The sequence below is a fragment of the Emydura macquarii genome, unplaced genomic scaffold (assembly GCF_026122565.2).
Source record: "Emydura macquarii macquarii isolate MOO-44397 ecotype Brisbane River unplaced genomic scaffold, CSIRO-AGI_Emac_v2 contig_3451, whole genome shotgun sequence".
Classification (NCBI taxonomy): domain Eukaryota; kingdom Metazoa; phylum Chordata; order Testudines; family Chelidae; genus Emydura; species Emydura macquarii.
The window spans coordinates 3,370,867-3,394,094 of NW_027133588.1; the positions used below are offsets into that span (position 1 = coordinate 3,370,867).

At 39.7% G+C, this 23,228-nt stretch overlaps 1 protein-coding gene across 4 annotated transcripts in view; it reads right to left on the reverse strand.

Moving 5' to 3' along the window:
* UBE2Q2 (ubiquitin conjugating enzyme E2 Q2) overlaps positions 1 to 23,228 on the reverse strand; it is a 66,544-nt gene that overhangs the window by 12,377 nt on the left and 30,939 nt on the right. For all 4 annotated transcript variants that reach the window (XM_067534820.1, XM_067534819.1, XM_067534823.1 and 1 more), the window contains exons 3-7: positions 18,672 to 18,776; positions 14,591 to 14,647; positions 12,172 to 12,312; positions 3,476 to 3,560; positions 339 to 399 (exon numbers count right to left, since the gene is read on the reverse strand). In XM_067534820.1, coding sequence (XP_067390921.1) covers positions 339 to 399; positions 3,476 to 3,560; positions 12,172 to 12,312; positions 14,591 to 14,647; positions 18,672 to 18,776 — 449 coding nt within the window. The remainder of the gene's footprint in view (positions 1 to 338; positions 400 to 3,475; positions 3,561 to 12,171; positions 12,313 to 14,590; positions 14,648 to 18,671; positions 18,777 to 23,228) is intronic.

Here is a 23,228-nt window from a genome sequence, read left to right on the forward strand (position 1 = left end):
AGGACCAAAACCTATTTATTCTTCAAGTTAAAAAAATTATTCAGTATGTCAGGTTCATCATGAGAGGTTTTTACTTTTTGTATGGGTTTGGAGAGGGTATTTTGCTAGTCATGAAAGTTAAATGAATGCTTTTTTAGCACGACAGTGTAAAAACAGGTATATTCTGTGCCAGCTCTAAGAATGCAGTTCAGTTCCAGTCTGCATTAAATTCCAAAGACCTCTATCCATGAAGTCTTCATAGTACATTCTAGCTAGACAGTTTCAATTCCATATTGTTATCTGTGTAGCAGCATTAACATGGTTTCTTTAGGAGAGAATTTTTTAAAATGTAAACTTACTTTAGAAGTTTAACGTGCCACTCGTACAGGCTGTCATTTACAAGTTCCACTGAATAAATCCCTGTGGAAGTATTAGACAAGTTATTTAGGAACCTGAATATACTGTTCTGAGTTTAGCGTGTAACACCATCCCAAACAGATTATGTTTTATCATCTTTAATAAAGGAAAGCATGGGAAATCGGTTACATCCTTTTAAGTGCCTGACCAGGGCAGTCTGTGGATATAAGCAAAGATTAATCTATCAAATACATCAAAAGATAAGAGGCTGGATTCAAGATGCGCTTTTCCTTAGATAGCCACAAGTACTTCCAGAATAAGGTTACAGAAAACGTCAATATCTATATCTCCTAATAGCGTCAAACGGGAATACCACACAAATCAAGGGTATTCTATAGGCTTTGGCTATTCTAGAATTTCTCCACTTCTGTTCTCTTCGTATTTCTTAACACCTCTATATAGCCACATCTCGTTCAATGATCTCCTGTACATATACACAAAGTGTAGTATTATGCACATTAGTCCAAAGAAGCAACTTCATAATTTGCAGGTGGGGACCAATCCAATCAATGCTGCTGGAACAGTAACCCCTAAATGGAAAATAAAAAAAGGGTAGTGACAGACACTCTAATAGCAGACCAAAAGGATGACAGTCTCTGGCAGCCTGTGAACGGCATGATTTGAGACTCTGATCTGTGTATGTTTAAATTGTTTATTGTACAAATTAGAATTACAGATTTTACTGAAAATTTGCCTGTTGCCTTACATCACTAAACTTCACCATAGCATTTTAAGGAGTCATTATGTTAAGTACAGGGAAAAGTAAAGTAAACTAAACCAAACCTTTAACCATATAAAGCAAGACTGACAAGTTTTTAAAAGACATGATATTTAACCATATAAAAATTACATTATTACACAGACAGGAATATCCTGAAGATTATAATTCCAGCAACAGAATCTGGTAAATACGAAGTCTGTAAAAATCCACTCCTTTCTGAGGGAATATACAATTCCAATAATCTTTGATACCCAAGGTTATAATTTTATCACTGGTAATCAATGATGATTATATTTATAATCAGTTATGAGTTCACTTACATTTGGAATTAAGTGTTGGTGCGAATCTGTGAGCAATGGATGACCAAGCCACTCAGAGGTCAATGTATTTTGAGAGATTTCTCATAAAACTATGTTAACCCAGTAAAAATGGTGGAGATATGTGACATCACAGCAAAGACACAGAAAGTTCTGCATGCACTTGTCTTAGACCACAATTACACATTCTCTAGCACCAAGACTATCAGTAGGGAGAGAAAAAAAACCCAACAACTTATCTACAGGGCTCTCAGGCTACACCATTCGACAGCCACATGGTTTCAATACTTTCATGCCATGCAGTAGCCTAATCTTAGAGAATTAGCCCATTATGGCAGTCTATAGGTGGACAATCTGCTGAACACTTCATACAGGCATTTAAATAAGGTGCTCTGGATCAGTAGTTGCTTCTGAAATGACACTCAATACCGTTAAAATTCACCTGTGACAGTGCACACGCATATTTAATAAAGGTTTTAGCCATCAGGCATCCTGTCTTTCAAAGGGATACTGCTCTTGCTGGAAATGGTTTTCTTAAAATGAACCTGAAATCCCCACATAGACAGCAAAGCACCCTCCATGACTCAATGCAGATTAGAGTGAGTGGCCTAACTAGATTCTTCTCAGCCCACTGACTAACCTCTACTGGCTTGAAGGGGTAATCTGAACATAAGACATATTGGGGGGAATAGGGTTACAAAATGAGCACTCAGCAGCAGGCAACTTTAGACTAGCACTATTCTGTATGATTAGATCTACATGTCAAACAAGATAAATATAGGAAATCCATGATAATGTTAAAAGTAAATATTCTGAACTGAGACCATCTGACTGGTGGTCTTGTTCAGTTTTGTCCTTTCTTAAATATAAATTAAAATACCAAAGCCATTGAGTGAGTCAAGCTCACTAGAATGAGAAAACTGGTAGTAGCTCAAAATAGGACAGGCAAAATGCAGAGAATGCCTTTAGACAATTGCAGCAGCAATCACTTTTTAATTTACTTGCGAACAAGGCCATAACCTCTTAGTCTGACTATTGGGACAGGCATTTTCCTGTCAGACAAGCAAATCTGAAGTCTTTTGATCAGGTATTCCCCCTATTCCCACCCTGAGTTGTACCTGTATTCTTTTCTTTTGTGTGGGAAAGAAATAAAACATTAGAAATACGACATTAGATGGTATGGATATATTCTGCTCTGGAAGTTACAGCAGATGAATATACTATAATAGCTATATTAAAAACGTCTATTCACTACAGAAAGCATCCAGACAACACAATCCATTCACCCCACTGCTGTGTTATTTCAGGCAATATCTATATATGGAGCAAAGAGGATAGCCAGCCATTATCTGACTAAGCTAATCTACAAGGTAAATGATGAACACTTGTTTACAAAGTAAACATAACCATGGTTTTTCAATAGTTTCAGTAATTGAAAGGGTAGGGCATGTATATGCAACAGTGTGCATACAGAATCTGAGCAGAGTGTTGTCAAAGGATAACTGATAGATAAAAATTGTGACAGACTAAATCTCACTTAATGCATTCAATAGCAAAGGGCTTTTGAATCAAGTGTAATCCCTTGTGTGGAAGAAGTATTAAATTGCTTCAAATATAGCATGCAGTACAACATGAACAGGACAGCACTGCAAAGTTTTTGCCCCATGCACCTGGGGTGGGAGGGCTTGATCCCAAGAGACACTGAAAACCCACAATTCTGACTAAAGTCAATGTGATCTGTGACATTCCACATCACCTCTAGACAGCACTCAAGTGGTTATATTAATGCTACTAATTTTAACATGAAATTTTATGTAGCAAAGAAGCCAAGTCAGAAAAATATGAAAACCAAGCAAAAATGCTGTTTTGCAGGTAGAATGCTTAAAGAAAATTCAAGTAATTAAACTTCAAAATCTGAACCAAGATTAAAAAAATGTACATCATGAAATAAAATACAAAACAAAGAGCTATTAGCAGAAGATATTATTAAAAAGCTTCTGAACTGCATTTCTAAGGAGAGAAATGTAGAGCAGCACCTTACCTGTTTTATAACTCTGTGATCTGTATATATCCCTGAGCTCTTTCATAAGTCGATCTGAAGCCTGAACTGACCCGGACACTGCACCCTAAAATAAAAACAAAACAAAACAAAACAAGGCAATAGTTAACACAGCTTCATTTGTATTACTAATGCTTTAAAAAAAAAAAAAAGAAGTCTGTAAACCTGCAAAGTCTATACAACTTTACTGTTTTGTGGTAGTTTAGAGCATATTAATTTCACAGATCTAGCATTCATGTAGGTTGAGAAGTAAAGCACTCTATGTAGTTAGCCTCCCCAGATCATTCCCAAAATCCTACCTCAGCAACATGTCACATACTGAATATTATGGTACATTAAATGTTTACATTTAACAAAGAAAACTGCAAAGAATATATACATGTAACAATGCTTTACGGAAGTGCAAAAAAATTCTAGCAACAGATTTAAGGAAAAAGCCCAAGTTCCTTCAATGTAATAAAGGTAGAGTGGTGCAATCCAGTGGTGTTTAGGGACTGTGCAGCTACAGCACCTTCAAAATGCATGCCAGCTTTAAGGGGAAAAAAAATTCCAGTGCTTCCACACAAAGCTGCTGGCTTTGAACATCTATCTTTTTATACATGTAGCTTGTTTTCAAACTCTTGTTGAATTTCTAAATACAGCTGGTACTATGAGTACATGAGTTCTCATCATAACATCCAGGAAAGTCTTTCCCCTTTTCCCCACTGACAAGTTCTTGTAACTCAACTGAACTGATTTTGCTCAAAGCTTTGAAATAAATTAATCTTTGATTCAAGATCAAGCACTGACAATTTCTGCATAAAAGGAATTTTGAAGTTTCTGAACGCAACTAAGAAGAGGCCATCCCACCAAATGCTGTCTGTTAAAAGTAAAGCAATGTAGTGGAAGATGTAAATATACACACACACACACGTGCACCTTGTGTTGAAGTTCATTTAATAAAATAAGCCACAGCATTAAACTGCTTTTAAGTACTCTTACTTTTCTCTATTAGTTGCTTTTTTCTGTCCTCCTGTCCCCCAATGTTTACCCAGAAAACGATGAAGTTTGTTTTTTGCAACCAATTTTCACCAATTTTTTAAATTTTGTAACAAACATAAATAAATTCCCAGGAAATCATAAACAAAGACCAATAGTGAAGGGTCTTGGCCCATACATAGGATTGACAGAATTCAGTTTTTATTTTTATAAATTTCAATGGATATCAGTACTTCTTAAGCACCTTTTTCTATTTTTATCTACTTAAATTTTCACTGTTGTGGGAAATTATGGGGCAGGAGGTAAAACAATAGGGGCTGACAATTTCTCAATGATAGCAGATGTTGAGATACAGCTTTAACTTTTTTAATAACTTAAAACAGATTGTCAACATCACATCAAAATATACAAAATTAAATATACTTAAGTTCTTAAGCAACATTTTTCTCTTACTCTGTCTATCCGTAAATTTCTTTTATCAATGGGACTATATGTTGTTGGTTTGTGTGTAAAGTAAAATATACTGATAACCTAATCCCTCCAAGCCTACCTATACAGAGTACCAGTAAAGCACTCCCAGTGTAGGCATGGCTTTCATGTCTCACCCCAATCTATTGTATTGTACTAGTGGACACACCGGATGAAGAAAATGCAGGTGCTCTGTAAAACTGCCCACACAATGTAACTGTTATTAATTCTAATCCTCTTTGAGAAGTAATCAGCTCTGTAGAAAAGGACTGCTATGACAATACAAAGTGTATTGTATTGCTGCTCACTTCAGGCACACAGAAATGACATTTCAGATTCTTGCCTGTATTTACAAACCTAATACCTCGTTCAAACTCCTCTTAAACTTCAATCCTTATCTTCCATTGAATCCATGTTATTATTTGTCCTGTACAGAAAGAGCTTATTTTCTGGATGTTTACAGGGCACCCAGGAATCTGAAAAGAACCCCTTAAGTTAAATGTCAGATGAGTCGGGATATATAAATCTCTAACAATTAATTCATTAGAAAAGCATGTACCTCTTTATGAAGCTAAGGCAAACAACTGTATTTGTACTTCAGGGTGATTTTTACCACAATTATTCAGTGAATAAATACGATTGGTACTGATTTAGAAGCCTCTTCCTGAAACTGGACACAAAGTGGGGGACAGGAAATATAAATTGACTGAAACCACATTTTATTTCCATTAAGAAGAGCCAAGCATACTGGTATGCCTTTGAGTTTATCAGCAGCTGAACTCAGACTAGCAGAATCTGAATGAATCTGATGGTATAAACTTCCTCTAGGAAAGTGGCTGCTACCTAAAACTGAAAGAAATTAATGTTTGAAGATTCCTGGGGATGTGGTAGAAAAAAAGTGATGGCTTCCTTGCTTTATATAAAAGAGATGTGAAACCTCTAGACCAGTGTTTCTCAATTGGTGTTCCGTTGGAACACTGTTAGGGTTCCAAGAGCAGCTGCTCTCCGCGCCGCCAAAAAAGGGAAGATGTCTCGGATTTTCCGGCGGAGGGTATCCAGTGTAAGTGTAATTTAAGTAAGAAATGCTGACCTTTGCTTATTTCAACATTTGAAGACTGCTAAGAGTTTGGGGGGTTCCACAATTATGGAGTTCAAAAGGGTTCCATGTCCAAATTTAATTGAGAAACACTGCTCTAGACACCTGATAATGTTAGCATCATCGCCGCCGCCTCCCCCCACCCCCAGTCCTTTCCCTCCCCTCCACTGCACACAAAGTGTACAGAGGCTAGAATACATGCAAACGTAGTCAGGATAAAGTTTGAATTTTACATACTACTGTCTTTAAACTTTCAAATGATAACCGGAATTCAAAGTAAAACCAAGAAAAGGAGGAGCTTAATATTTATCTAGCACCCCACACAAGACTAATTTATTACCAACATAAACACATCCACCTACTGTAAAGTAATGGATTTTTAACACTCCGTATTTTCCTGTACGAGTGGTCAAAACCCAGGTGGTGGTGGTGGTGGTGGGGGGGAAACGGGGGGGGGGGGGACACGGACGGACGGGACACGACATGACGACGACAGTTTTTTTAAAACCCAGGAATTTTTCAGTTAAAAAAAAAAAGTAAAAACCAAAAAGCGCAGGTCTGACAAAGCACTCCTAGCATGAATGCAGTGACCTTGTAACCCTCCCCCCATGTGTGCAACAAGCTACACCAGCAAAAATATAGCTCTGCTAGTGTAATCGCAACTACACTGGGAACTCTTGCTGGCTAGGTCAGTCAGGGATCACACCTCTGACACAGCTATGTCAGCAGAAGCCCATAGTGTAGATCTAGCTGAAGGATATTCCTCTGGGGGCATCCAACTTAGCATTCCATTGGATCTGCATTTACAAACTGAAATTTCACTAGGTTCTCTTAATACATAGTACTTGTATGGTCTGCAATTAGGCATTTGGACAGAGGCAGAGGCTCCTCTGCATACCAAATGAAAGGAGACAGAGCTGCAAAATTAGGTAAATCAGGACACAATACATCAAAGGAACCATGGCTCATTGTCCAGGTAAAAAGAGGCTTTTCCAGCACACCCCCCTCCCTCATATAAATACTCTCCCCTTCTGATCACCTATGAGGGGGAGAAGGCAAAAAGGATGCCAGTCCCTCTGCTGACCTGGTCAGACTCTCCTGTTTCCTAACTGGACCAGGTAAACCGTGTGTGTTGGTGGTGGTGGGGAAGCCTTAAAGTGGCAAGGACTGCTTTTGTACCAGTCCTGCCACACTTGCAATTAAAGGGGCAATGTCTCTTCTCCATTAAGTCAAAGAGCCCCACTCATTAATATGCAAAGGGGTAAGTAGCCCTGTAAGTAGCCTCTACCTCACTAGTGGACATAACAAGGCAGAGGAGAGTGTTCTATTGCTGTCTAGCAGTTGCATATGGATGGAATTTTAAAAAACCCAACACTAAAGATTCCACATAAAAGCTGTATTAGATGAAAATTCAAACTGCAAAATGAAGCACTCAAATCTGTAAATGCAACGTTAATGTCTGTGCAACCCAAACTCGGAAGGAGACAGAGTTAGTATGATACAGTAATTACATGGTCACATGCAGCTTTCTGCAGAATTGTTGTACCAGTCAGTCTTCAGATTGGATGGTGAATGACAGGGTTGTGTGGTGAGTTAGGAGTGGGTTCAGAGGAGTGCTACCTTATGTGCAGCAGAATATGAACAAGGTGTAGTGAATGAGAGGGATCACCAGGATCCTTGCCTCATTCAGTGCAGGGGCTGCATGAAGTGCAGTATATTATGTATAGGGCACACAATGAATGAAACAGTTTTTTCATATTTATCTTTCATCTTTAAGAGTATAATCTACCTGTCATCTTTAAGGTGATTTTTCTTTAGAGCACCTTAGTTTTATCAAGTGTATTTTTAAGATATGTGCCGGGGCACTAGTGGGAAAAGGAGCAGCAAAACACATCTGGCCATTTAGTATTTAAGTGGCAACTGTTTAAGTGTGGGTGTCCTGAAGTTTACACAGGCAAGGTAATCTATAATCTTTTAAAGAGTTGCTTAATTAAACTTTCCTTGTTCAAAAATCAGATTAATAAATTAGGTCAGGTGAACATGGTACAAAGCAAGTGTCATAGCATGTGCCACTTCCTGTGGCCTTTGCAAATGACACACTGTCGCAACAGAGTATGCAGGAGCCTGTAGACAGTCTAAGATTTGGCAGCCTTGCTTCTCGCAAAGGCAGTCTTCTTGCTATGCACAGTGCAGTTTGTAGCTATGACTACTTTCTTAAAAAGAAAGATTTCCAAGCCCTGGTCTGCTCCTCAGACACGAGTAATTAGAGTACTGGGGGATTAGATAATACACTTTTACTGTTTTGTTACTTATTCAAAGTACTGTAGTTAAGTCAGTGTTATTGGAAAATAGCAAAAAAAACAGTATTCAAATAAAAATTTGAGCAGTCTATCAGATTAGAAGCAGAGTGGACCTACTGCCTCGTATTAAAATTAGTGGGACAATATTTTATGCTTAAAGATTTCAGGTAATTAAGTGTGCCGTCAAAAAGAACATAGATGAAAGAACACAGCTGATTCAAAAGGGAACTACAAGAAAGCCAAGGCTCCTGCATAAGCACTTTAACAGTTTTAGTATCTGCACAGGCAAGTGATCACTCGCCTTTGGAAATGAAAATAGATCCTTGTTCCATGGGTGAAAAAGAATATGGAAGTGGCACCTTGAAAATAACTTAATGAAGTCCAAAGATGAAGGTGAAAACAGATTTGTAAGTATACATTTTTCCTTAGTAAGAAACAGAAAAGTTTAGAAAACGCTGTTACGAATTAACAGAGATGTGCTGGTCTCAAGTGGGACTGAATGGGAGAGACTTAAGATAAAGAAGTAGTTAATTATTTTATATCCAAAGTTAATGAATAAAAGGCTTTTTTCATTCCCATCAAGCAATTGTGTCTAAAGGAGTTATTACTATCTCAAAAGAATCATTAAATTTCTCAAGTTATTGTGCCAAAAGTTATAGAGAACCTTACATTTGACATCTGAAACTATTAAGAGGAATTGGATTACTGACGCTGCAAGGAAAGAGGGTTTTCTACTTCTGTATACATTTACTTTGTCATCCTCTGAAGAAGGTATAGTGAAGAGTAACTGTGTAAAAACAAGGTAGGAATTTAGGATTTGCCTTTGTGCCTCAATGCATTGTGAGTATTCTCCCTGACTGGGGTCTAAGAAAAGAAAACCTAATGCCAAGGAGTTTAGCGTCAAAGTTTTTTTCTTAGTAGGTAGGGCACACTGCACACCATTTTGGAGTCAACATTCTGCTGTGGTTCCACCTTATGTTGTCTAGTAGTGCAGCAGTGGACATTAATGCAACTATGAGATTAATTAATGCAAGTTCCCTTTTGACTGAGTGGTGGAGCTGTAGCTTTCAGATCTCAAGTCCTAAGGAACAATCCTTTGAGGCATTTACGCAGAACAGGAGCTACTATTTCTGGTGACCCACCAAAATACTGTGGCTCCTTAGCAGCAGCTGAATACACCATTCCCTGTGCTCAGCTGACCTTGTTGATGCTGGTGCACAAACAAGAGTGTGTTGGCATGAGAAAGAGCTATTATGTAAGTTGAAGCTGCTGTTGTGAAACAAAACAGCAATGTTCATTTCAGCTCAGAGAGAGAGAGATGAGGAAAGCCAATGTTTGCCAAATGGAAGTAAAAAAATCTGTAAAAAAAATTTGCAGCGTAAGCATATAGAATAAAATTAACACTGCAGGGATCTATTTTCAATTCCAGTTAATTTAAGTGGTGAGAGTCAGAATGATGACTGGATTATATCACTCACACTGTTGTGCAAGTTTTTGTTTTTTAAATTGTGATCATTATACCAGCATCATGAGATCATGTATTTTATATATACATAGTCCTTTAAATGGTGTCTATCCTGAAGCTCTAAGTGGTTGTACACATTTAAACAGCACTTTTTTCTTTTTCTTTTTTTAAAATCGAGCTTTAATGGCCAAGTCCTTGGATGGCTAAAGCAGAGTCCAGTTTGATGACTTGTTATTCTTAATGCTGTTTTTTGCTCCTAGATATTATGGTGATAACTGGCCTCTACATGTTTTAAAGATAGGAAGTTTAGGGATATATTCTGAACTGCATAACTTACCTGACCCAAGAACCTGAAGTCAGGATATGGAGTAAACAAAAAAAAAAAAAAACACAAAAAAACCCCAACCCAAACCCCCCCGCCCCCCAAAAAAAACAAAAACAAAAACAAGCAGAGTCCCCTCCATTTCCTTCAATCCACCACCTCAAGAAAAGCACAATTCTCAGAGTGCTCCACAAGGTGTAACAAATGTCAGGCTGATGTGGGGACAGGAGCAGTTCTAGTTGAGGAACCTTCATGGTGGTTGCCTTGCAATTGAAATCACTCCCTTTTTAAAAGCAGAGTGCTATTTGGCTTCAGCTCCTCCACTTATTTTAACTGGGATGGTACTGAAGAGGGAGAAGCTGTCTCAAGTAGCCAGATCCTGAACTATCTAGGGCTTCATAGGTCACACAGCCTAACAATCACAAGAAAAGCTTAAAATAGATCTGGATGTGTCCCAGGCCCAGCTACAGAAATTGTATTATTGGCTCCAGTCATAAGCTGCAGTACTTTTAGTCCAATGTTTTCATTTTAGCCAGATAGTCTCCAAATACCCACATCTACTGAAATATCAACAGCAATTCAAAGATTCTTTATGACAAGATAAAGATTTAGGGACAAGCCAGCTGGAGTATGTAGAAGGTGCTCAAAAATCCAACTCAGGAAAGCATTAAATAAGAAGATGCTATACTGTAACAACTATGTTTTGTTTTATAGCAAGCAGGCTGTGGTCTCTAATCTAATTTCCATTTCTTTAGAAGGAGTCTTGTCTCCAGGAATAGAAGGTTTCAAAAGCTGTTTTATTTGAATCACCTCAATTTAGAATCAAGAAAAAAATCTTGACTTTGAGATGTTATGCAAATTTTTAGTAAGAAAAGAAACTCCTTCATAAAAAGAATTGTCTATTTCATTAACAGGTCATATCATACCCGCCCACAGATTCACTGTGGGAGGTGGAAGATTATTTGGCAGACTGTGAGATTTGCTACATGAAGTTCTCAAGCCTCTGAGGAGAGGACAGAAACTACAAGGCTAAGCAGTGCTTCTACTGCTATATTTTCTGGGCATCTCTCGCCTGGCTTTCCAAAAGATGATATTGTAGATCAAGATCACAACTGCCCCCAGTTCTGCCTCCTGAAATGGATACATATAAAATTGCAGCATCTCAACTGCTGCTGCTTACACCCTGTCTTCTGTGCTTATAAAATAGATTTTACCAGTAGTCAAGCTTCTTTGAAATACTCCATGCCAAAGTGAAGAGGGTGATATGACTCAAAGCTGTTGTCTTTTAAAATGAAGTACACAAATGTGTAAAAAAATACTTCAGAGAGAGTGTAAAATTCCTGAGTTAAAAATGCAAGTACTGACTGCTTTAGAGGTCACTGTACTTCGCCTTTTGTATTTTTTTACTTGTTCTAAAGAGGTATGAGCAACAGTTCTCGCTCACAACGTAGCTGCTTCCTATTGATCCTGCAGTGAAAACAGTCCTGTTATCAGAGGAGGCAAATACAAGACAGACTAGGGAGAAGGAGAAGCAGCTAGATACCCCTGGCAAGAGAGCTAAGTAATGTTAAAGTGTGAAAAATGGATTTGGTGCAAGAGTTGCATCTTTTTTCACTCTCACCACTGTGAAAGTCATTTTTCAGCTGAAACGCCAGAAATTCTTTAATCCACCTTGACAAAACAAGTTTAATTTAAACTAGCATTTTCCGGCTCAGATGAAAGAGGCATGCCGTGGAGAACTTTGAAGTTGTCACAGTGCCTCTCTTGGACACAGGCTTCCAGCAAAACCCCTTCAGAAAGAAGGATTTGGAAAAAAAAGACATTAGGGTAGTGATCAGTTTACTTTGGAGTTTTAGAAAAGTCTTTTGCTAAACCATCTTAGCAGAGTTTAGCTTCTCCTCTTAAGTTTCATGGCTTGAGGTTTCTTTTCCCAACACATGGTAGAAATCAACTACAATGTTTATATACATAGTAGCAAATGTTATTTGCTAGACACTGCAGCAGAACAGAGTGCTACATAAGTGTATTAAGTTACCTAGGTACACTTACATTTAGGTGGTCTTGTCTTTGATTCTTTCTGATTTTTTCTAAAATTGCAAGGTTTTCTTTTTCAATGCCTTCATCCTCAGATTTCTTTCCATCGACAGGTTCTTCCTCCTTCATGTCATAGTGATCTAGGTCTTCAATGTCCTACAAGATGAAGGAAAATTCACTGAAATATATGAAGTGTAAGTTCCAGTTAGCACAAAAGATAGCGCTCCATGTTGGGGCTTGAGGGTGTACAGTGAAGAGTACCAAATTAGTCCTCTTTTGACGTTACTTTTAATTTTGCCTAGACTTTGCTATCACCGTTAACAGGATATTCTCTTGTAATTTATTATGGAGCCTGTGACACTGTACAGAAGGCCCAGACTCATCTATGCTTCTGCCGGCAGAGACTCTGGTGGCAAAAAGGTAGCTTTGTGGGATGGGGAGGTTGCTGTTTACCAGTCCATTGAGATAGGTGGAAAACAGGGGTCTAATACACCTCTGAAGCAAGCAGAGAGAATGTGGCCAAAGAAGCTGGAAATGAACCAATCCAGAGCATCCCCTACAGAATCTTAAATGCAACTTTCCACTTCCACTCCACAATAGAAACTCAGAAGTTTAAAACTTTTGCTAATCCACATTTGATGCTTGCCAATCATGGAAGGTCACAGCCTTTCCAAGACAAAAAATGAAGTACATGTGAAGCTTTCGTCTGAAAGAGGCCAGAGGGAGCATCTGCACTACATAAACATTAAAAAGGATAGAAGAGGCATGTCTCACAGTTGAAGACATTAGACAACAACTCTGATCTGGCTTCAGATCTCAGTTCCATACTCATTCTGACTTTGGACAAGTCCTTTAACCCCTGGGCCTCTGAAAATAGTGGAGACAGTATTTCCTTACTTCACAGGGTGTTATGAGGCTAAAAGTATTTTTAAGTTGCTCGAGTACTATGATGAGGAGGGCTATGCAAATACCTAGGTAAGTAAGAGATCACAAGTCACTAAAGCAGGATTTGCTCTAGGGTCCTTAGCCAAGTTTTCCCTTCCTGCCACGGTTGTGCTTCATTTGTCCCCAAAGATGACATCCTCCTTGCTAAAAGGAGGCTGAATTTCAGTAATGCTGCAAGTATACAGGATAATATACTTTGGAATCCTTCAGTATGAAATGAAGTGTTATTTACCCAAGAGTCCAGACTGGTCATGTACACCATATGCTAGGAAATCTTGAGGTGGTCAGATTACCTGAAAACTAGGAAAGGTTTTAGAAGTGTCTTCACTTACTTTGGTGCATATGACAGCACTTTGTATGCATTTCCCATTTGTGATGCAGATAGGAGACAAACATTTAAAAAACAAATAATCTTAAGTAGTGCTAGTGGTGTAATACCCCAGATAATATGGTTTTAAAAATTGGACTAGATTTCAAATTGATTGTGTCTGACACTCATCTGTCTTCAGGAAAGCACTACATTGCTTCTATTTAAGTGAAGACAACCCTTTTGCCCAGTGTCATTTGTATAGAAGTAGAGGGGTGGTTGAAAGCAAGCAAGTTAACACACACTTCTAGAGATGCTCCAACACTAGTTGGTGTGCTCTACCTGCTCAACCACAGCAGACTCCTTCAGAGTTATTCCATTCCATGAGGTACATATATTTAGGTTCTTTTTGAAGAAGTTCTCTATTCCAAAAACCATTCTCTTTTTTTTTTTTTAAATATCCTTTTAATTAAAAATATAAATTTGAAGTCTGAGCGGTTCTTGTCTAATAAAACCTTTATACTTGTTTAAAAACACAGTTATTTATTTCTCTTGGAGCCATTCTAGCATTTTATGGAAGTAATTATGAGTGCGGGGTTGCATATATGAAGGAGCTTATTAAAACAAGCATCATGTTGGCTATACAATCATATTACCCACTTAAATTTTAGTCTCTGCTGTTTCACGCTTTACTCCACCCTTCAATGTATCTGACAGTAATATTTTTTTAAAATAGTTCAGCTGATTTGTAAGAGTCGAGAGCAAATTTGCTACCAACCTGAAGCCTCAATTTAAACTTGGGAAACTTTTAAAAACATAAACAAAGACAATTTATCAACTGTGTGAAATAAAGGCTTACAGGGCAAGTCTGTTGACATGGCACAAGATTTTTATATATTGTTCAATAAACAATGAACAGATGTTTAAATTTCAATATCCAAGTACCTCATTCTCAGCAGACTACTTTGAGAAACCATATTTTCATGGATGAAGGATTATCTGAGAACCCCAGGTAAAGCTTCAAACTTTATGGTCAACATTCATACTGTGGCACTTTTCAGAAGGCCACTTTTTGCTAGGAACACGTGCATTTTGTTTACATTAGCATCAAGATAAGGATTGTGCAGCCTCTTGAACACAAATATCAGATCTACAATATAACAAATTCCCATATACACATACTTCACCCATATCTTCCTCCTCCTCCTCCTCCGATGTTACTTCTTCCGTCGTTCCGTTCTGGAATACAAAATTAGATTTCTTCATGAATTGTCTGGATTTTTTTTTTGGCCTAACATCGTAGTAGCAGCCCTGCTATGGAAAGAAAGAAATGCAGTATGTATGAAATTTACATTCACACAGGACTGCAGGTTAATCTAAAGGGATTAAACAGAAAGGTGATGCATACTCAGTCTTATTACTCCGTTACCAGGAAAAGTGGTGGAGATAAATTTTTGTGCAAAGTCAAGTTAAGATGCAGCCATGCCATTATTAGCTTAACTACTGTATTATTAAATCTAACAAAGTGGATGTGATACAAGGATATCTATTTAAAAAGACAGTAGTAACAACTGTGGTAAACTACTAAAATGAAATAGACTGCCTTCTGAGGTCATAACAATCTTCTGTTTTCAGAACATTCAGCATCCACATGGATATTATGGTGGCCTCAATAATGAACTAAAATCTATGTACTTGTTTAGTAAATATGAATTGTTCAACAGTTATTTTAAGCTATTGACTGTGGTTTCGTTTGAATTTTTAATGAATTGTCCCATATTATATGGAACAGCAAGTTGAATCAATTCTTCTGCAATTTGCTGCTGATTATCTCAGGGTTAAGGTAACAAACCACTCCAGCAAGTTTGCCTGGAGCTTCCTGGTGTGACCAGGACTATTGAGTGAAACTACTTCCTTGTAGGATGACCTAATGACTTAAAAGTCCATCCCAGAGTGGAGTTTCCTTGTGTGTAATTGAGGGAAGGACAAATACACTACACAATTATAATCTTGCTTATCTCTGGTCAGATTACAGTTTAGTCATTACTATTTTACTGTAAGTTATGTCACCACATGACAACTGTCTGCTTCTCTACAGGAGTTTAGAAGCCATGTTATCTTAATACATACAAATAAAAGGAATATTCTCAGAGCCTATTACAAATACAATTTGATATGTCAACTGTGTCAGTAAAGACTCACTCCAGATACCACTTCATATTCAGCACAAGATAGAATGTTTTAATTAACCAGAGCACTTCATGACACCATGCGACACTGAGTATTTAAGAGCATGGTAGGCACCTCATAAACAAACAACTTCAGTTTATAGACACTTCTTACTTGAAGTGCAGTCTTGATTTCACATGACACTGCAAAAGGGAACGAATGGGGTGGATGAAGTTGATAATGAGATCACTTTATTACTCAGTAAGGCGTGCACACTTCTTGATTCGATTCGCTTTCCTGTTTAATTAGTTACTTCTCCTCAGCTTCTGAGAAACTGCATTTGGGAAGGACTTGGGGGCATAGAAACTGGCTTGGTGAACAGGTTTAAGTTAGTCACTAAGCATAAAGGGGCATGTAAGAAGGTACAGAGAAGGAAGTGATATTGAGACATCAGCGATGGGGGCGGAGGGGGAAGAGGGGGCACAAAAGGAGAAAGCCATGTCAAATTTAGGCAGAGGCTCTGTGGGGTATGACCAAGATGTTGTGTGCAATATGTGGAGAAGTAGCCAAGTGACTCAAGTTGTGGTGGGCAACAGTCAAGTGACAGACAAAATTAATCAAAATAATTTGACAAAAAGACTAGCTTCTGCTTCAGTTACTGTAGTTAGGCTGTCTCTAAGCAAATTGGCTAAGGGGAACAGAAGGTGGAGTGGGTGGATTTTTGAGGTGTCAAAGGAAAGAGCACCAGGATTTGGCACAGCCTGGATGTTTATACATTTGGGTGGAGAAGAGAGGTGTTGAAGATTACAGGTACAGGCCTTATTTGACAGGGAGAATGGTAGGGTCAACTATAACAAAGGGGCTGGGAGGAAAGATAAGCTAAGCTTTGGCCCTGGGGAGTCTGAGATAGACATCTCTGCCTGGATGTTAAGACAGCCAAATAAGAGATCCAGAGCGGAGAAGTACATTTGAGAGTAGATGGGCCCACGTCAGTGGAATCTGTCCGGGTTCTATCCTTGGACCGCTCCTTCCAGAGAAGGAGATGCCACCAAAGAAGCAACTGAAAGAGTTTCTGCAGAGATAAGAAGAGAACAGTAATGAAAGATAAGGAAAGGCAGGTAAGAATCAATAGTATCTGAGGCACATAAGAGATCAAAGAGGACTGAAAATAGGCCCCATGCGACAGCCAGAAAGAGAATGAGCAAGTGACATCAATTTCCATGAAATGGAAAGGATGGATTGTGGATTACAGTAGATCCAGGAGTTTGAGGTGAGGAAGGTGATGCAGTGGCTGTAGGCAGACTGTTTAAATTGAAAGATTAAGTAGGAGGGGGAGGCAACATATTAGTCAGAGTCAAAGTTTTTGTTTTTAAGATGATGTGGTATAATAAGGCACATTCAGCCCCTTCCACTCTGTGTACAAAGGAGAATTTTACGGTCTAAAGGTAAGATGCTGTCTGTCAGAGAAGTAGGAGTTGGAAGAGAATAGGTGAGAGATGAAGATCAGTGACTAGCAAGAGCAGGAAGATAGGAATAAAAGACGATAAAACAAACTCTCTCCCTGAAGACAAGGGCATTGGTAGAGATGAAGAAGCATGTCAGACAAGAAGAGGGGATTGAGGATGTAGTTGAAGATGAGACAGACAGACAACAGGGGCTGAAGACAATGGATTCAAGGAGTAAGCAGTAGAGTCATTTGGCGAGCTAGATATAATGGCAAAAGATAAAGGGAAAGTTTGCACTGGCAGAAGTTTGCTTGATCTCTAGATTTTCTCTAGAGAGTTCAGTGCCATGGGTGCTGATATGGGTCAGGGCTGAGGCTAAGTACAAGTGTGGCAGAGGGTTGCGGTGGCAGAAGTGATGAGCATCCTTCATCTGAGATGATCTGAGAGATGGTGGAAATTGCAGCCTATGATGTAGATGGTTTGCAATGTCTCATGTGACTAAATAGTCTAATCCAAGATTTCCATAATCTTTGGCAGTTATTGCAAATATATCTGTCTTGGTTGGGAGCTGCTTGCTTCCTACAAGCTCTTTTCTCTTAGAGCTGTAGTAGCCAGCTCCTGTCATGGACTCTGATGCCCTGATGAGTCCAGAATGCAGAAGAGACTAGAGTTGAGGGAATCTCTGGATGTGATGGATAACAAGAATGGTGGAGAATTCAGAGATGGACTGAAAATCATGAAGCAATAAGGGGGTGAAAGAGTGTTGTGGGATGCTGATATATTGCCTGAAATCAAGAATTCAGCGAGAGAGGTAACAGAGGGACTAGTACTTAGTGAAGACTAGGTCCAAGGAATGACTGTCTTCTTATGTGACAGCTGAGTCAGGGTTGAAGACTGAATAAAGTGGTGAGCAAAAAGGCAGGAGGCCAATGGGTCAGATGAGACAGTCAATATAATAGTTAAAGTCACCATGGATATGATTAGATGACAGATAAAGAAAAGCAGGGAGCCAGGAGTTAGGCAGTAGATGACAGCTGAGTGGAAGGTGGAGGGGAGAGTTAAATTTGACAGAGAAGCCCAAAGGATGGCAAATACAGAGGAGGAGAAGGAAGGAAGCAATAGTGGGAGAAAAGGCAATCACTGTCAACATGTCTCTTGCTAGCTGCTTCAGGACATGGGATGATGGAAAAGGAATGTCCTTTGTTCACTAATCACCTGTTGATATATGCAGTAAAATAATGAGAATGAAAACAGTTACTCAAAATTGTTGCAGAAGCCAGGGGGAGAAAGATGGAAAGTGTTCTACACAGGTTTTGAGTCCCCAAACTAAAAACTTGGGCCAAGTTCACAACTGATAGTCCAGAGGTTGTATACATGAACAACTCCCCCCACAATCTACTCCTCCCAATCCCAATTCCCAGTAAGGGAATCTGCACATTATTTTGACAGCAACAGAAAAGGTAGGTAAATCCTACAACAAAATTAAGAGGAAGGACTGTGCCCTAAGTTTTGGTATAAAGCAATAGTCCTCTGTGTCCAAATATTGACTGCTTTAAGATTATTCCTTTCCTTCTTGCCATATACAATTTTGTTAGAATTAAAGAATGGGCTTTTAATTTTCAGTAGCTATCTAGATCTTTTGGATTTACCTGTCCTGTTGGTAATGGCTGATCTAACATCTCGACATCCGGATGCTGAGGAAGATTGTATAATCTGCAGAGGTCACATATCAATCGCTTCAGTTGTTGAAGAAGCTATAAAAATTAAGACAAGTTTTATTTCAACACAGTTTAACATATTTCCACAGTTCTACACTGGAAGATACTGAACTTTCAATGAAATCACTTTAACATATAAGCACAGAATTAAGTCCACATAGTATTAAATCTACAGAATTGTAACATGAGTAATAATGATCACACTCCTATAAACTCCTAACTCAGGAAACCACCAGCGTTGCAAGCCAGCAATGGTAACTGTAAAGGTTTTCTGGGGTTAACAGCTCAAGGACCAAATTTGTGCCAGCAATGTTCACGGAGCTGCTCTACCTGAGAGCAGTGAAATAAATTATATCCCAAGAGGCACAATCTATTTCCCAGCTTCATGTCTTGAAGAGGTTTTTTTTTTTTTTTTTTAAATATGAACAAAGCCTACCACCCCACCTCCTGGAGCCGGGTGGCCATGGCCTCACCTTTTCCCAATCCACTTTGGGCTAACACATCCCTGGAGCAGTGGTAGGTAGCAGCCCCAGCACAAGCATTGAGACTGGCCCTTATACAGGGGTAAGAGGAACAGTACTCTCCTCTCCTCACACGGTCCTCCTGTGTTAGGCTCAGGCATAATCTCAGCCCAAATTACCAGAACTATTGAATTCCAATAGTTCTTAATGTACTATTGGTTACATTCACATGGTCATTGTACATCCACAGCATAGGCTGCAGAACTGGGGAATGCATGTGGCTACCCAGTCCATGGTCTAACCACCTTTTGGCTAGGCCAAACCTGAGTGACAATGCAACTGAGTGAGTTGTGTTGCAACCTGTCACATGGATTGCAGCACCCCTCAGATTTGTGCCAGATCACAACATTCATTCAAATTCAGAGGGGGCAAATGTAGGCATCCATAGGTCATGGGCAGTGTCAGGCTGCTGGTGGTGAAGGAAGGGGAAGAAAAGGGTCAGGTGGGGCAGGGGAGAATCTATGCCCTTTCCCACTTCCCTGCATAGAATAAATTCCTTTATTTCTGCAGATGAGGAATATTGGCCTCTTACCGCTACCCTTGAATTGTGCACATGAATTCAGTTCCATGATTACTAACATTCCAAACCTCTGAGCAACTTACAAACACCCACTTAAAAAAACAAACAAAAAAACCCTCTATCAAATGTGTTTCCTTCCTCCTTACACAACGTGAATCAAAAGAAGCAGGAGCGGAGGATTATATATTTGCTATATGATCAACAAGGACTATGCACGATAGTACAGAAGATTAAGCTTACAGGAGCTAGACATACAGCACTAAAATTGCAGCCAGATGTAGATCTCCCTTCTACAAAGATATTAGGAAGAGTTTTCCTGCCGCTTTCAGAATGCAACACAAGACATCTCTTTACACAGGTCTTCTTGCTGTAGCAGCAGCTATTTTTAGGCCAGAAAGCCCTGATTCCCCTTAAGAATTTCCCCCTAAGAAAGAAGGCTTAGGCAATACAGTCTCTTCTGCACCCCTGGTAAGGCTATCAGTCAGGACAATGCAGACACTACAATTAGTTTATTTTGGTGTTTAGATGCCATGGTGATTAGTAATTATATTTCTTTAAATTGTTAATTCCAGAACTAGCGACCATTTTAAAGATACAAGGCCTTGTGATTAACTGAGCTAGATACACTTACCTTATCCCACTGGAGTTGAAAATCCATACTTTCCAATGGCATATAGCACTTGTTTATATATCAAGCCAATAGCAAGACAGTGATTTTTAACGACTGACAGAAAAGCTGCTTTCAAAAAGTTTTTTAAAAATGTTAATGAGTCAGTGTTTTCCCTCTTTATAGCCTAATTCCGATTAAAAAGGAAAATTACATACAGGGAGAAGGCAATGAATTACAGTACCAGTACATTGAAAAAGTGTCTAAAATAGCTCTTTTGTATCTTACCTATGCCACACTTTCTATGTCTTTGTGGCACTTGCAGGTCATCCTGACAACTCCCCATGAAGAACATAGGTCATGCCCATAAAGCAATTTTAGCTGCATAGCTAGGAAGACTGCATTCCCCATGAGTTGTGCTATTCTTCTATAGCTTTTTATTTATTTTCTAAAAGCCATGGTCTGACATTTCTCTGTATTCTGAATGTTAAGAGTCCTAGGTAGATTGATTAGTGGCTGGAGTGCAGATGAGGCAGTCAAAGATGTATGATAAATTATCACATGGATGTCTCTACCACATATGTATATACACACACACCTAGGACTAGAACAATAGCACTAGAACTCAGGGGTAACTGAGCCAACATTTAAAAAAAAAAAAAGTTTAAGTGAACTTTATTGTTTTTAAAAAAAAGCACTCCCCACTAAGAGCATTTCCAAAGACCCAATACCTTTGGTTAAACTTCCAAATAATCTGTTTATTTTTCATGTGGCTACCTATAGCTTTTGAGCAGATGGACTTTTTAAGGCCATGTCTACACTACTAAATTATGACAATCTAATTTACTTTGGTATATAGCCACTACTGTTATTAAATTGATTGTATGTGCCTGCACTTGGTTCCTAGTGGCAGTGATTTGTGTCCTCACCAAGAGTGCTTGTGTCGATTGTATTGTCAGTGCTGGGCATTGTGGGACAAAATCTGAGAGCCATAAAAAAATCAATGTAAGCAGCGCAGTGTGTAAATTGACAGTGTGTCCAGAGGCAACGGGGGGGGGGGGGGGGGGGGGGGCGGCAGGAAGAATCCCACGAAAAGTCATTCCCCCCCCCCAAGATTTCTCGAGATACCCAGCAGCAAGGAGGCAGCAGCTCCCCCTGGCACACACCCTGTGTTCTGTGCAACACAGGGAGGAACAGCAGGGCAGCTGGCTGAGCTTCCCGCCCCCACTACATGGGGCTGCTTCTCCTTCCCTGTTGCTGGAGTCCCAGTCTTTCCCGCTGCCTGCTTGCGGCCCACCTACCAACATGAGTCAGGGGGCCATCTTAGAGATCGGGAAGAAGAGTTGGATGTGGTGCTCAGTGCCAGGAGTCCAATCCAGCCCAAGAGCCCCAGGGGTCAGTGAGGCGAGCAGGCTGGGGGGTGGAAAAGGGGGAGTGGACCCTGCTGCTGTATCAATGCACCACCAGCTGCAGCCTTCCAATGTGCCCCCCTCATTCCTCCTCCCCAACAAAAAAAGTGACAGATAATTCTTCAACTTCTTGTTAATGGAGGCAATCCAGCATCTAGCATCCTTGCACCCAGGTGCCACCCACCCTGCTGGCCCAAGGGGGACTGTACAGCTGTCTCTTTTGTTGGTCTTATTTTGAACACTTGCTAAATTGATTGAGGGTAGTTCAGGCAGGGAGGGATGCCTGCAAGCTTCGCAAGGGGTTGAGCAGCCACAGGACAGAGCAGCAGCAGGAGAGGGTAGTTGCAAGTGTATATTATCTACATACATCCCATAGCGTAGACCAGGCCTAAGATTTAGCTCTGCTGTTACTGAGGGGTAGCGGGGGGGAACAACAAGGCCACGAGCAGCAGCATAGGATGGGGTGTGATCACAGAGAGAAGGAATAAAAGGCTCATTTCTTCTGTTGCTTCCCCCCCCCCCTTTTTTTTTTTTTTAATTAAAGAGGATTGAGAGAATAAGAAGCCACTTCCTGCCTCTCTCCCTCCCCTAAAGTTTCCCACTAGGATCCAAGGATAAGAGAGAAGCTCCCATAGTCAGGGGTGGGAAAGGAGAAGCTTCCCACTCTTCCGTACCCACAAGGACAGAGAGGAGCTCCTCTTTGCTTCCAGCAACTGAGGAAAGATGGGGAGGCTTGGAACAACTTCAAAATTACTTAATCCCAACTAGACAGGTCTGGAAGTAGTGTACAATGGGCTTCTCAACTTCTATCTCATCCCCTTCTTTCTGGATAGTACTAAATACTTTGCAATTCAACAACACATTGGTCTTAACTGCCCCGTGAGATACGCAAGTAACCTCATTTACAGAGAGAATGAGACATTAAGTAAAACTAGGTGCTCTAGGAGATCACACAGAAAGGCTGCAGCAAAGGTGGAAATTAAACTCCAGGTCACATGTTTTAACCACAAGGCCATTCTTTCCCATTCAGCCTGGCTATTTCCAGGGTTTTCTTGCACCAGTCTGTCTCAGACACTAGCTCCCTCTGCTAAACTTCACCACCTTCCTTAAAACCAGCAAGATTAGCAAGCCACAAATTCCCCAGTCAGAACACTGTATAAAGATGCGGTGATGAAAAAAGTGTCTGGATTACTTATGTGTAACTTAATTTCCCTGTTCTATTTTGTACTATCACCTGCCTGAATGCATAATGCTAAATCAGAGGAAGCTACAGTGGAGGGTGTTACAGAATGCAGCAGGTGAGATAAAACCATGACAGAGGCAAATCGGCCTTACATACATGGCTTTAAAGGAGTTAAGGTAACAATGGCTGGGCCATCCAGTAGCAGGAGAATTTACCTAGCTGGCTCCATCCAGGCTAGGACATTTTAC